Below are 15,986 nucleotides of genomic sequence, written 5' to 3'. Positions count from 1 at the left end.
GTATGAGTTAACCAGTTATTTCCCACCATAATCTTTTGAACAGGGGATGACGCAACACTTGGAGACAAACACTTATTGGGCTTTGTGTGTTCTTTAAAGGGTTTGGTTTCACTACCATGTGTTAATAATCCGTATTTTTAATACCATTTTAGTGGACATTAGTGGGGTTTAGCTGGCATAATGAGTTTTACTGTAATGCTAATGCTGTGACAATATATTCTGCAATCTATTCTATTACTATTAATGTTTTAACCATCCACACATCAACTATTGGATGTCCTTTTTGAATACTTAACTTACAATTACCAACAGCTGTTTATATTTATTTCTGAGTGGCTGCTCTTTTTGTTATGTTTAAAGTCTGACTTGTCTTGCCAATACCAGGTTTGACTTGACTTTTACTTGGCTTCCATCAGCTTCCATAACTTCCAACCACACAAAGATGCTACATTTTATTTTAACAAGCTACTTTTACTTACACTTTCATTCTCTTTTCAACTTGCAATATGTAAATCATACTTTTATTGGAGACACGCAACAAGTTATTGTTGTTAATATTATAGCGAATATAATGATTCATATTGACATTTATAGGGTTGTTTATTTATTTTAGGCATTTAAAGACATAAAAAAGCCAGTTCTGTCATGTAACGCAGACCAGCAATATATTTATGAACCGGCATTAACATAAACTGGTTTTGGAGTCATGAAACATACAACAAAACACAAGTTTGTATTTGACTTAAGGAATGTTAAACTCTTTGATGAATTGTATATCATTATTTAATATGTAATTGTTAGTAATGTCCTTTTCGGAATCGCTTTGAAAATCCTACAGTATAACTGCAAAAGAGATATAGGATAAGACCTCTGCAATTGATCATCACTGTGGGACACTTAGGCTGGAGCCACACGAGAACGGTAACGGTCGTATCCGCTACAGTTCTTTATCATATAGACGGTTCGGCCACACGAGGCAGACAGGGAAACGCAGATAACGATAACGGGTCCCAAGGTGGGTAGATCTGCGGACAAAACGCTCTGGGGGGCCAAATGGCTCCGTGTCTACGCCCTATACGATCATTTTCTGATAACGATGACGCAATAGCCCCGCCTCTCCCCACCTCTCCTGCTCACCCCCGTGTCACCCGCGTCATTGCTGATGTGTTTCGCCAACAACAACAACAGTTTTCCGAGTGTTTCGAGCCAGGTCCCGGTATCTCGCAGGACAGTGCACCCAGCAGGTGCCTCCAGCAGACCCCCCCGCACGGCAGAGTTTCCGTTAACCGAAATCTAAAATTCTCTGGTCAAAATGTCGCTTATTGTTTAGGTGTCCTTTGACACAGGCAGTCATATCATTAGCTAGAACTAGCTAGATCTGATCGATATGGACATAAATGCGAGTGAAGTCTAATCGGACAGGAGAGAGATATCAGAGATCAGCTGCTGCTGACGGAGAAAAAGAGCCCTGCCTCTTTCTCCCCACCTCTGCTGCTAAATCCACCGCGGAGAATAAACAGAAGGGCAACCATGGAAACCATGCTCGGAAGTCCTCTTCGCTGCTTTTGGTGTATTTTGTGACGTTAGTACAGCGCCACTTACAGGCCCGGCATAGCGTCTCCAGCGGGTCGAGCATATCTCGTGTGGAAGGACCATAGACTGTATATATAAAGGGAAAGACATGTTTCTGGTGCCTATTGCGTGTGAACGGAATACTTTTTTGATAACGATTTCGGTTAGTTTACGTTACTGTTCTCGTGTGGCTCCAGCCAATCAGTGGTAAATACATCAATCATATGAAGTATCAGCCATTGGATATTACGATAGTCAGCATTACCTCACTGTATTACCTGCTCAAAAGGAGGATGTTATGATTTGACAGAATTGTGTTTGCACAGCCAAGGAGAATTGCCTAGTGCGTGTGGTATGTGTACAATTTAACGGCAAACTGATGTTGATACTTTGCTGTAATTTTTCCCAGGAGAGCTTTCGTGGGGAGATTGTCCAGTGGAAGCACATTAGCCGTATGTGTTGGTGGTATTGGTGGTTGGGAACCTCTGCAATTTCAGCTGCCAGTTCCTTTGGCTCTGGGCAAAGGATTCCCTGCCATTAAATGGTACCTCAGACTGACTCAGGCTTGGCCCGGCAGGTTCCTGTTGGCGAAGGCGAGTGACAGAGGGAACAAATCTCCTCCTCTGTTTATTTAATTGCTAACCGCTCCGGTTTGGAGGCCACGTTCAAAGGGCCGCCGAGCGGAGGGCTGCCTCGCGTTCCCGCAGCCCCGGGGTAGCATGGATCATCCCACATAATGAGTGGAAGGACTTACTTTACCCAGTCTGCCTCAACCCAAAACCAGCACGTGGTTCCCATTTAAGCACAAGGGGGAAGATTGCACCTTCATTTGCTGGGCATTTTTATGTGTTTATGTGTGTGTACTAGTGCACATATATACATCTGTTCTTGAGCACTAATAGTGTATATGTGTGTTTGAGAGTGTAAGTGCCTTGTCTGAGTGTGACATCATAGTGTTTGTTCTGAGAGTCTACACCACATGTCCAGCACATGTTGTCAGGTTGTGACTGGCACACAGGCCATATTTATATCTGCATGAGGGGCTCAGAGGCCACTGGCCAGCCTCAAATGGGACGGAGTTCCAGGTAGAAGTCAGTGCAGGACCTCACACACACACACACACACACACACACACACACACACACACACACACACACACACACACACACACACACACACACACACACACACACACACACACACACACACACACACACACACACACAGTGCAGTAGAGAGCAGGGTGGGCTAATCTTACGGATGCCCTGTGCAAGACGGTGAATCCAGGGAGTGAGGGGGCGAATAGGAAGGAGGGTGATGGAGAAAAACAAAAATATAGAGACTTGGAAGGGCTCGGGGCATTATTAAAAGCATTTTGAAAAAGGGTGAGCTAGGATATAAAGAGATTATGTCATTCTCAAGGAACATAAAGTTTTATCGATATTGCAAAGAAAATAATGAAAGAAAGCAATACCATTTAGAGATTTTTAGGAGGAGGATTTTTAAAGAAGGTGGAATTATAATAACATTTTCCATAGAGCCCCTTTCAAAACTCCAGTAACACTTTACATGTAAAAAGTGGGAGGATAAATTCTCCACTCAACAGCTTGTGCTTTTTGGGTTTACCAACATACATTCTTTTGCTTATGTTTTTTTCCCCACAATAAACCTATACAGTTTTTAAGATGTTTGCAAAAACTGCAGTTGTTTGTATTTATTATTCTTCTGCCCTTTTGTACTAACATATTAGCACAAGTTTACTGTAGAAATAACATGTGTATTGTTCATTTGACAGGTGTTTTACTGGAGGAAATGTGTGTGATAGCTATCACCTCACCTTCAAAGTGATACTGTATATATCCGTCCCATCAGAAACTGTTACAAGTCTTTGAACAAATGTGTCACTGATGTGTTTCCTTTTATAGACCAAAACCTTGAAGTGGGGAATGTTTCATGCCCCATCCATTTGATCTGTTATCCGAAAACCCCGCATGTGTGTTATCAGACACAATCTGCATGCTAGACTAAGGGTGATAACCCCCCCCCCCATATAAAAAAAAAAAACTGTTTGAAAACCTATGTTTGACTCACAATTTAAATAAGAGGCCCTTTATGGTAAACGGTTGACGTCCATTTTATGTGTAATGTGAATGCACATATCTGTGCTGCCCTAACAAAAAAGCTTTTGATCTGTTATCTAATCATTCTCATCTGTTTTACTCTTGGCTTAAAACCAGCCTCCCGTTTGGTTTCCAAGCGGCTATTGTTAAACATTTGATACAGGCTGAACATGTGGGCATAGAGCTGCACTTTCCAGACGAAAGAGGATAAACATACGCGTTTACACAATATCCAACATTGTTCAGAATTCTTACCGACCATTCTTGTTTAAAAATACAGTGCAAATACATATAAAAGCTCTGCAATTGATTATACCTTATATAGTTAGTTTATCATGATAAGAAAAATCTCAACAAAAGTGGTTACTGTTGCTTAAGCATTTTAAACATTCTCTTCCTTTAACTATTGATTATATAGTAAAGAAATATCAAGTCACCTTCCCCTCATGCAGCCCACACATGAACCCACTAGTGGGCAGTAGAGGCAGCAGTGGGGGCACACCAGCTATGGAGCTCACTTTCTGTGTTTACACCTCCCTACTAAAGTGATTCACGGCTGTGTGCTTTCTCCTCCATGGGATGGATGTGTTATGGTTGGTGGAATGATCCAAGTTTAGGGCAGATGAGGAGGGTTTCACAGGATCTCACAGGATCTCACACAGGATTTGTTAATTAGTTTAATTCCTCCGAGGAGTTTTTTTCTTCTCCAGTAATCAGCACCTCCTCCTTTTCACCTCCTGGAGGAGCTTTGTAATTACAAGACAGCTGTAGGTGCAGCTGTTTGAATGGCTGAAGCTTGTGGTGCGCTGTCAGACTTTATAGCAACGACAGTGCGGCAATGAGACATGTACTCTGGTGTTGGTGGTAATTCATAGGTCTTGTATGTGAGAGAGCTACTAGGACTACACTTACACATGCGCATGCTTGTGGTTTTTCTCCGTATAGCTGACTGTCTGTGCATCCATATTTTTTTCAACAGTCAGTGTATAGCTCACAGGGGAGCATGTGGTCTTGTTGCTTCATGTTTTAGCTGTTAGCTATATGCCCCTGCATCGCTCCTGTCCAAAAGCTATGTGGGAGGCTGTTTCCTCTCAGGATGGGAAATTGTTTCAGCCGCGCTGTTGGCCAAACATTTATTCTGGCCTCTGAGTATAGAGCGCAATTACCTTAAATCCATCGCAGTACTCACCAACACTTTCAGCAACGATGTGCCCCCTTCTATGCCAAGTGTTACCACCTCTGTCAGTTCCAGATTCAAAAGTGTTTAATTGGCATCAGTAGGTCTAGATCTGGTTGTATCTGTAGTTTAAAGCCCTTAGCAGTTATATCCTGCATTTATATTTACAATGTTTTGTCTCTTTGTCATTCTGTCATCATGCGGGCACGTTGTTTTAACAGGGGAAGCAGGATTGGTTAACCGCTGTCCTGCACCTGTTGTACTCTAAGGGCTCACCTTACACAGCTGTGCGAGAAGGTCACTGGCCAGTGGATTGCTAACATCTGGCCAGGATGTGAAAAAGGTCCCGCCACAGAATCTGTGTATGGTGCACCTGACTTTGCACCCCGTTTACATCATCACCAAAATGTGCACTTCCTGCAATTTCCCACCACTCTATTTTTCTTTTTACACATTTCTTCTTCTTTACCCCCTCGAAAGAGGCATTTTAAACTTGTATCACAGGCTTCTGTCAACTGCAAATGTTACAATCTCTTTACACCTATTTGAAACTACAATGACACTTCAATTTCACTCAATTAACTTCCTTCTCAGAAGTAGAACCACTTATTGGGACGTTGAACCTCAGATCCATATTTAAAGATCTTTTTATATTGCGCTAATGCACCGTGCATGATACCAAGTAAAGTCCACTGACAGCCACAAACCAAAACTTGATCCTGCCTTATCTGAGACTTTTCCAGGCTGAACAACGACTCTGTTTTATGTTCCGCACCTCCTCTAATCTTCAGCACATAAATAACAGCTGGCTCTGAACACTCTTTTCCACAATAAAACACCTCTATCAGAGGTGATATGGCTCTGTGTTTCTTCTTGCTCCTGTTCTCCCTTCAAATAGCGCTGTGGGTTAACACAGGGAAGATGACTCCTCTTCAGTCTGGGTGGCAAATGTTTGTCGGAAGCCTGTCACATCCGGGAAGTGTGTGGGTGTGCAAGTGTGTGTGTGCGCCTTCCTCTTTCTGCATGCCTGTTGTGGTGTGCTTGTCTGTATGATGTTCATAGATCAGTGTGGATACACGTGTGTTTGTGTCAGCGTCTGAGCATGGGAGCATATGTGTCGCCATGCGTGTGAGTGCATTATGAGCGAAACGTCTGGCAGGAAGATCAAAGTCTTCTCCATAACTCGTCAGTCAGTCAGTCGGTCGGCCAGCCGATGAATTGCCAGGAAGCTCCACTCACCGCCGGGTTTATCGAGTTATTAGAGTCAGATTATTTCAATTAAAACACAGTTGTTTAGTTAATGGGAATTTCCCGGTCTGTTTCTCTATGTCTCTTCCTTCCCTAGTAATAGATAGATAATTAATAGATAACTTGTATTTAGTGTTATTGGAAAACACACTCGGATGCTATATAAATGGATATAGCAGGTATAGGTTGCAATGTGCAAATAATTATCACCAAAGAAAGTCATGTATTATTTTGGCTTAAGGCCATACTACTTTCCAACACTGCTTTGTAGACAGTGGGAGAAAACAATGTTTGAATTGAAATGTTTTCCATTCTAATTTGTTTTACACAATTATATACGTTACCTTGTACTTAATCAATATGATGCAACCCCTAAATAACCCTCAATTGTCTTATATGTTAGTTGTCTGCATGTGTAATAGATGTGGAATCTACTGGTTAACTTAAGAAAGTTCCTGGTAAAATATGTTGTTTTTTCTACTAGAATTCACTAAAGTCACTCAGATGAATGTACAGCGTTTTGGTGTTTTTGTCTAGAATGCAACACAGCAACCAGATGGTACAGAAGATAGACTGGACACTTTGCCAGATTCCAGGAGATAGTTCACTGATATTGTGTCCAACCATATGAATCTATTCCAATCAAATGTATTTCATTTATTTTTTTCTATCAATCCCTAGCCTCTCAGTATGTCCCCCCCCTCCTGGGTGTCCCTGCTAATGAAGTGTGATAGTAGTGATGAAGTGCAACAGCGGCTGGTTTTGGGGTCCTGTGCCAGTGACAGGGTGGTCCCTGCCTCACGCTGCTGCTGCTGCTGGCACCCTCATGCTCATCATGCACACATTGTTCGGTGGAACCTGGCCATAAGCAGGGTGATGGGGGAAAGCCTGGTAATTATCAGACTTTTCCTCAGTGATGCTGGCCTTTGCACTGTTTTCTGCGTATGTAAATCATTGTTTTCCTTAATACTAAAATGACAGAGTTAATAATGCGTGGATTTATAAATTCATATCCATTGTATTCCCGATCATATGATGCCTGACCATATGATGAGGGATACTGGTACATTTGGCAGCTATGCACAGAAATAGTTGCATTCATTCTGAAAAGCTTGTAAAGTGGTTTACTCATTGCTCTTACCTCTTATTTCCATTTTTTTGTATTCAGTCATATGTGGATGACTATGGGTTTGATCTTAATTGTTTGCGAGATTCTATTGATGGTTTCCAGCTGTCTTGAACAGAAATTGTTCATAATTGCTGAAAACCTAATAGATCCAACACATGGCGGAAGGTCCTAATGACACCTCTTATTTTGCTGACAAAGTCGTTGTTTTTCAAGAAGAAAGCATGACTCACTTGTTTTTAGTTTATATGCACTGTGCTGAGCATTTTCAGTGTTTGCAGATTTACTATCCAGGTTTTAAAAAGCTTGACTCGTATTGTAATCATGCAAAGCTCCCCAGAATAGGCCCAGATTTCCTCTGTTCAAGGCTAAATTAAAGTATTCTGTGTAATCCCATGTAGCATCATAGGAAGGGCAACTGTAGCAAGGAAGACATTTAGAAACATATGTAATAACTGAATGAACAAAAAACATACATATTTTCCAATGATGCCTTTGTTGCTACTCAACAATGCTGACTATTAGAAGTGCAAAGTGATAGTGATAGCATCATGTCAGGCTATCCACACAACATGCCATACCAACATGCTGAAACATGCTTAAAATAGCAATAGCATGACGAAGGTTCGGGGACATTTTAAATCCAAATCTGTCAAGGTATAGACAGATTGGGATGTATGTCGTACAATAACATATGTATCTGCAAACAAATCAAATGGTCTGTACGTGCTAAAGCTAAGGTTTCCTTTCTCAATTGATGTGCTTTTTCTTTGAAGTGTGTTCTTCAAATGGAAGTTCAACTTTGAGGAATTCATTCATCAGTTGGTCATCCTTGTTGCTGTCCATCATGTTAGGTGATGGATCTTGGGGTAAACGTAGCAGGGTTAGTGAGGTGAAGCTGAACGTCGACACACAGCCGGTTTCAGTTTCAAATTGGCACACAAATGGTTAAGATTAAGGCTAGAAATGTGGAGACCACATATGTAATGGTGGTCACATTGGTGGTCACTGCTGTTATTTTTATATATACTTTTTTCATTTGGAAGCCAAGTTTAAGTCCTCATTATCAGGACTGTTTGGAAGAAAGTTGATTCAGTTTTCCCAATGCTGCTCTGTTTTCAAGTTCATCATATTATATATTTACATTCATACCATTGTCATTGAGAATACCTGATTTTTGATTGAGAGCGATAAAGCTCTGGTGCAACATCGCCAACACTGTTTGAATGAAACATTTAGAGGTGAAGAGTTGATTCCAGTAGGCTAAAGGTTTTCCTACTGGATTTGTTACATTTATTCCAAGGTTGACGGAAATAGTTCCGATACAAAGTTATTTTTGATAGAGCCTGCTGTCCCACAAAATGAATAAACAATGTGCTGGACATTGGCAAGTGTGGAAGTTGCATAAACTGCATAAAGCAAGACGTTTATCATCACTCAGCTATCCACTACCTATAACAGAGAAAATGTATAATGATGCAATAAGGTTCTCTTACCCCCCAAAGTGTTGACTGGGGGAGCCTGTCAGTCAGTTTGGAGGGACTCAGAGATTCATTGAGGCCAGGGGGGCGCGATAATATCCAGCAGTGAGACTAATCTCACATATGGCCCGGTACTTCAGAAGGCCAGATGTTGGAAGGGTGAGTTGTGTGCATGGTGATGCCCTTACAAACCCCACCAACATATTCATACACATTATTTCAGAAGACACAAAAAGAGGTTAGATCAGGGGTGTCCAAACTACGGCCCGGGTGCCAAATGCGCCCTGTGGGCCATTTTGAATTGGCCCTCAACAAATTCAAAAAGTATAATGGAGTACTGTATGGCCCTCAAATGAAACTTGTGCTTGTCTTGTGTTGTACTTCTTACATATGGATGAAAACAGATATTACACAGTAGTAATCATGTGTTAATAAGCCCACCTTTCAAATAATTCAGTCAATTAAAGTTGAATTGTTTTTCTAAAAAATCTAAGTTGATAAGAAAAAAGCCCATAACTTATTTTCATAACAAGCTTGAAATAAACCCTTCCTATTTCCTCTTATGATAAGCAATCTGAAGCTTCTTTTGTAAGGAATGAGCTGCTAACAAAATAATTGAAACCCTATGCAGAGCTGTGATGTAGGCTGATTAAGCATCATTTACCTACATTTGATTGATTTTGCTAACTTATAACTTAGCATATGAGGCAATATACCTCACCTCTAGTGAGCGGCCCAGCTCTTCGTATATTTTTCTGTATGTGGCCCTCTGTGAAAAAAGTTTAGACACCCCTGGGTTAGATGCTAAAAAGACGTATACTTGGAATATACTTACAACAATCAATGCATTTGCTCAGTCCATACATTATGATATCTGTTCTGATCTTTGGACCTTGCCTCTTTTTCACTTTTAAATAACAACAACCATTGCAATGTTACTTGCTCATTGATTTCTAATGTATCCCATTATGACTGGTTGGGTCCTTTTGGTGTTGGACACCACAGAAGAAAGCAATTCAGTTACTTTCCAACATTTATAAATAACTGCCATTTTTATTGTTGTGCTTGGGGATTGTTAGGACTAGAAAGTGGCTGTGTTTATCTATCCTCACTTCTAACATGTCAGACTGGCCAAACACATTTGTGGGATTATTTCTATACCAAAGCTTGTCTTCCATAGATAGACATTGCACGTTCTGTCTTTATTTGAGATATTTCTTTTGGCAGGCATGCCCTTTTTTTATTGGGTTTTGCACTCAGTTTAAAAACTGGTTTAACTCTTTGATTGAAATTCTTCCCAATTCTCACTCCCCAAAGATCCTCAGTGAGTTTATTTACAATAAGCAACCAAGAGTGGATAGAAAAAAGAAAGAGGTTGAAAGAAACTCTTCCAAGACCGTGTAACTTCTTGTAAATACCATAATTTCCTTGAGTTGTATCATCATGCTGAGTGCCCTGTGTGTGCCAAGTGAAGTTCCAGTTACATCCAGAAATGTGTGTGTTTTCGTTGGCAACAAAGCTCTACCCCTCTCAGTCACACCAGGGCCAATTGGTAACAGTTGTGGTCAGACCCCCTTGCATTACAACAAGGGATAGAGGAGGAGGGTTTAGTGAAAAAACTGTCCGTCTTTACTTCCCTCTTTCTCCATTTCCCCAGGAGAAATCATCTCCTGAACAAGCACAACAGAATTAGCCCCACTGAGGCAGATTGCGTTTAAATCGGTGAGAGAAAACAAGCGATTTCTCTGTGCACTGTGCCCTCTCTGGGAACAAGTCCTACAATAACACACAGAGTTAATACAGCACATCCTGGAGCCACGCTGGGGTGTCACTGTTTATGGCAGTGCCTCCACCACATGCACACACACAAACCTAAACCAACTCTGCTTTCGACCCGAGAAGATGAGTCAGCAATTTTCCGAGGCATGTTGCGGATATAGATCTGGGATGCAGGAATTTGGTCATTAAAATAGAGAACGTCTCTCAAACTTCTCACCATGCTCCTGCGTGTGAGTTTCATATCTGCTGCCTGACTTGAATTAGGCTTTATAATACCATTTGATGCTTTAAAATGGATGTTGAGACCTTGTGCCAGAGTTGTGTGTAGCCAATGTGGTATTTAATGACTATCTGTGAAGGAATGAGTGGGGATCCTTTAGTGTCTTCATTTCATCTTCATATTCGTCAAAGTGCTCTAGCTTTGGTTTGGCAGAATCACATCCTAAAAGATGAAAACAAAGGAAATTACAAACAGGATGATACATTTCCGAATCCCCTTATCTCCGCTTCTTTGTACGTCTCGTATTCTCTGTATCAGTCTGACAACTTTTCCCTGTTATCCCGTTATTTTTTCCTTGCCCCACACTTGCCTTTCTACGTCTGGATAATGTATCACAGCTCTGTGGTTCTTTAATGACCTTGGATATGGCTTATTCTTTTGGTGTTTTACTTAAAGGTGGGGTAGGTAAGTTTCAGAAACCGGCTCGAGTGCACTAAAATTTGAAAGTACACAGCCGAAAAGAATCCGCCCCTTCCTTCAGACTTCCTTACAGAGCACTCCTCCAACACACATGAACGCACACATGACGTCAGCAGACTGGTGAAAGTGGCCGCCTGTTGCTGGCGAGTCATTGAAGTACTGCTGCAATGCACGCCCAATGACGGCACGCCCAATGAGGGCACGAGATACATTTGTGCGTGCACGAGATGGAAGGCTGACAGACAGGGCGGCAATCCAATCTGTTTAGCCGGGCCGGCTAAACAGATTGGATTGGTTGTACTTTTTACAGTATTACGGCTTCCACAGATGAAACTTTTTTATGTCTTTTTTGTCAAAGCACTTAAGATATTCATTGCTATCGGGATGTTAAGAGCATTCCATGGAATATAACAAAAAGTGTATCTCGAGCCGGTTTCTGAAACGTACCTACCCCACCTTTAAGGAACATTACTTAGAGAATTTCAGAGAGCAATTGGCTTACAGAATCCAAAGTTCATTAAATTAGACTTGAGCCAAATTCCGGGGGAATTATAAGCAATGGGTTTAAGAAAGAAACAATACCTGAATGATATACAATTATTATATAAAACAGCTCTGTACTATAGTCTTGACTATTTGATTCTTGGTTAAAACTTCTTAAAGAGATTACACTGCTTTTCAAGAGTGGAACTAAGTGGAGACAGTAACTGGAGGGTTATTGCGTCTGTGTGACACCTTTAGTCCAGCTATGAGGCTGATGGGTGGGTATGCTGTAAACACCCATACTGTACATTGAGTGGCGATGCTTCACCTGCCTTTGTATACTCTGGAATATTGGTATACTGAACTTGTGCCTTGGCCACGTAATAATTTTGTCCAGACCAGTGTCAGCTAATCTCAAGGATAAGTGTCTGTACGTGGTTCCAGATGACGCTGACAGCAGGGATAGAAACAGTCCTGTTAACTAGTTAGCCCTCCGAGAGCGGGATGGTCGCAGCGAGAGTTTGTTTATATAAAACCTGCAAAGTATTGGAACAGAGATGAAATGGCGTTGAGATTGCGCAGGGAGTGTGAGGCATGAGGGAGAGGGTGACGTCATGTGAGAGCAACATCTGTCTCCCATTGGTGAGTGTGCTCCAGGGCCCTCGTTCCTCTACACAGAAGGGCCAGATTTTACTTACATAGTTTTGTGTGTGAATAAAAGGCACTGTTGGTAGCAGAGAAATACGACAGAGAGCTGGCAATCCTGCTTTTACTCTGTGTTTCTAATTTACCACAAGCTTACATACTTGTAGAGTTTTTTTGAAAAAAGGGTTTTAGGATGATGGTTAAATGCAATATGTGTCTTTTATAAATGAAAATTGTTGCATATAGGCATATGGAATTTGATTTACTGTCAAACAGACAGGCTTATCCCAGCTCGCTGAAAATGTAGCTGTAAGTGTCACTGATTTCAGTAGAGAGAAAGTATCTTCTGGAACCTACATACAAAGAGATACCAGTAATATTTATGGACATAAAGACACATTTATGCTAATATTATATTTCCTTTCTGTGGTTTAACTGAACTCAGATTGCCTAGTATTTTCTACAGTTGCAAAATTGTAGTCGGTCTTTATATTGAAAGCTTTTGTCTGCAGAAAATGATTTTTGTACAGGCATTTCCTATATTTAGGAAAAGGCATAGTCAAGCTCTTTCAAAAATAATTAAAATGCTGATATATATTCAGGTGCTTTTCTACGGAGCCCCCTAGAGGACATGGAGAAGAACAATTTTTTTATTTGAATAAAAATAAAATGTTTTGCGAGATCTCGCAAAACCCCTTTGCGAGATCTCTCAAAACCCCGTTGCAGTTTGTAGACGGTCCCTAAGCACTCCTCTCCCTCCTCCAGCTGCGGATTGTGACCAATTCTTGATGTTTAGCTCGGATGACGGCGCGTATCGAACTGTTCTGATAAAAACGACTCTGTAGCTCATTGTCTACCTTGCTATGATTGTAAATTCATGTGGTCTGTATTTTTACAACGTTATGTTCATGAGTTATTGATCCGCGAAATTCAAATCTGTCAATAACTCAGCTCAGAGGAACGTGCATGTCCCCTCGCTCTGAGTGTTTTCTTGAGGTGTCTTCACTTATGTGAAACCCTTTTATATATACAGTCTATGTGTGAAACCCGTGCCTATTGCCAATCACTGATGTTATATCTTTATATTTAAGGCCAAGCTCAAAGTAAAATCGATGAACCACTCCATTGTTGTGGTTTCTGTGTTGCCGTAGCAGCCGAACTGACCAGGAAGTACTAAATGAAAAGTATTGCGAGATCTCGCAAATGGGTTTTGCGAGATCTCGCAAAACATATATATATATTTTTTCAAATTATAAAAAAAATTCTTCTCCATGTCCCCTAGGTGGCTCCGTACTTTTCACAGTTAAGGCAGACCAAGATAAAATATATGTTCACTGTTTTTTAAGCAGTCATTTTATAACATCAATTAAGGGGGTTTCTTTATGACATTTAAGGTTAATTTATATGATGTTTCACTATTATAAACTGTAGATGTGACAATGACAAAAGAAAACAGACTAAATGATAATCATACTTGATAATTTCCAAACAATTTGAAGTACAATACTTATTAATAAACATTTAGAAAGAGTACAAACATTGTCCCTTGTGGTTTAAAGGCCAAATAAGACTACATTAAAGTGCACCTATCGTGCTATTTTTAGGCAATAGCATAGGTCTCAGATATATACAAATATATAAAAAACATGTCTATGAATTATTTTGCTCAAAATACCAAACAGATCACCCATTCTATATTATCCGATATTACGTCATATCGGACGCAAATCTGGATCAGCTCCGTTGTACCCCCGTTTGTAGAGATTTGGGTATGGAGGAAAAGAGAGAGGGTTTTATTTTCTGACGCTGCGTGAGTTCCCCGACGCACCAGGGATACATATTTATGTATAAAAGACATAAACAAGTGCATTGTGCATGATAGGTCCCCTTTAATGCATCTTAAAGCAACTAGCAACAGAAAAAACTAGAGAATGCAATTCCTGAAGAAATTGCTAGTGGGAATGCTTTATGCTGAAAAGCTGACGCTGAATTGCTATGTTGAAATGTAATGTGTAAGAAGAAAGTGAATAATTTAGATTGAAATGATACATGAACAATGGGGGCTTGAATGTGTGATGAGAGAAGAAAAGAAAGTAAAAAGGCTTGGAAAAGCAGCAGAATATTTGAACTGCAAACTTTTGAACTAACTTGATGGCGAATGATCTGTCGCCATGCCAACGGCATTTGATGACTGCATCGTTACCAAACCTGTGAAGTTTTGGGCCGTTTGGAGCATTTTCACTGAAGTTATGAGAAAACCGTGTTTCATGGTGAGCATTGTGTTGCCATGGCAATGGCATTTGAAGAAATCTCAAAACTGTCCCGTAGATGTCTTCACGGCTGGACTGTTAGCACACATGTGAAGTTTGAGCACTTTTTGAACATTTTCATAGGAGTTATACATTACATAAGAAGGTTACATTACTCTCTCTTCTCTTGATCGCCCTCTCTCTTCTCTTGATCACCCTCTCAATCTTATATCGCCCTCTCTCTCTTCTCTTGATCGTCCTGTCTCTCTTCTCTCTCTCTTCTCTCTCTCTTCTCTCTCTCTTCTCTCTCTCTTCTCTTGCTCGCCCTCTCTCTTCTCTTGATCGCCCTCTCTCTCTTCTCTTGATCACCCTCTCGCTCTTCTCTTGATCACCCTCTCACTCTTCTATCACCCTCTCTCTCTTCTCTTGATCGCCCTCTCTCTCTTCTCTTGATCTTCCATGGAAACGGCATATGATGACACCCCATAATTGACGTAGAGCTGTCAAGGGCAGGACCATTATCTGAAGTCTGCTGCTCTGAGCATGTCAGTTGGAGCGATGACATCATCGTGTTCCATGACACAGGTGTTTATATTTGAGCTAACGAGTTGTCCAGAGATGAAAGGTTTCCATTGTTCTGAATGAGAGATAAACCTGTTACATGTGAACATTTTGTTCAAGAACCGTAACAGATATGGGTGAAATTTCAAAGCATGAAGCATGTCAAGGAAGTTGAGTATCTGAAGTGTAATTTTTGTGTACTTTCGGCTCAATACTGTGGCCTTTTTTGGCAGATTAACTAAAGGTGTGCGGCTGCTACCGTGAGGAAATATCAGCCTGAAATTACAATGGGCTTTAATGGAGGAATGTTGAATGTTTTTGTCACTTCATGCCCAAGAGACATTTTGTTTAATTATTTTGCTTACTTATTTGTCATTTTTCAAGCTACGAGATGTTTTCCTACGTTTGTCATGAAAGATTATGTCTCAGGATTGTAGGGTTTGGGAATTATGGCAGTTTTATTCAAAATTTCAAGATTTCCTACACTCTAGCTGTGACATCACACACTCTAGTTAATGTTAAAATCTGAAGTAAGCCTCTGTACCAAGGTCTGAACAATGTTTAATATCTCTAAAAGTAAGAATCAGTTTTAAAAGTTGTGTTAGACGAATAATGTCAGAAAGATGTGTAACATTTTAAAGTTGAAATGAAGTTTCTGAGTGAAAGTATGAAGGAACAGTTTGCAGTTGAAGTCGCATGAAGATTTGTTGAAGTCTGAAGAATTTATCCATTGACTTCAATGGTTAAAAATGTGATGAATTATGGGATGTATCTCTGGAATTATGAAAGTTATGAATGATAAAAGTAATAGCCATCGATTCCCAACCGAGCTGAACGTTTTGATG

At 40.6% G+C, this 15,986-nt stretch overlaps 1 protein-coding gene across 2 annotated transcripts in view; it reads left to right on the top strand.

The window, feature by feature from the left end:
- The window catches only part of stx8 (syntaxin 8), a 50,832-nt gene that overhangs the window by 23,927 nt on the left and 10,919 nt on the right, over positions 1-15,986 (top strand). The window contains exon 8 of one of the 2 annotated variants that reach the window (XM_034203404.1): positions 1,982-3,270. The exons of the other annotated variant lie outside the window; for it this stretch is intronic. Coding sequence (XP_034059295.1) covers positions 1,982-2,022 — 41 coding nt within the window. The 3' untranslated portion in view covers positions 2,023-3,270. Of the gene's footprint in view, positions 1-1,981; positions 3,271-15,986 lie in introns of those variants that run through there. 2 annotated transcript variants of the gene reach the window in all.

The sequence above is a fragment of the Gymnodraco acuticeps genome, unplaced genomic scaffold, assembly GCF_902827175.1.
Source record: "Gymnodraco acuticeps unplaced genomic scaffold, fGymAcu1.1, whole genome shotgun sequence".
Taxonomy (NCBI): domain Eukaryota; kingdom Metazoa; phylum Chordata; class Actinopteri; order Perciformes; family Bathydraconidae; genus Gymnodraco; species Gymnodraco acuticeps.
Note: the sequence above shows the minus strand (reverse complement) of the source record. Positions and strands in the feature narration are given on the sequence as shown.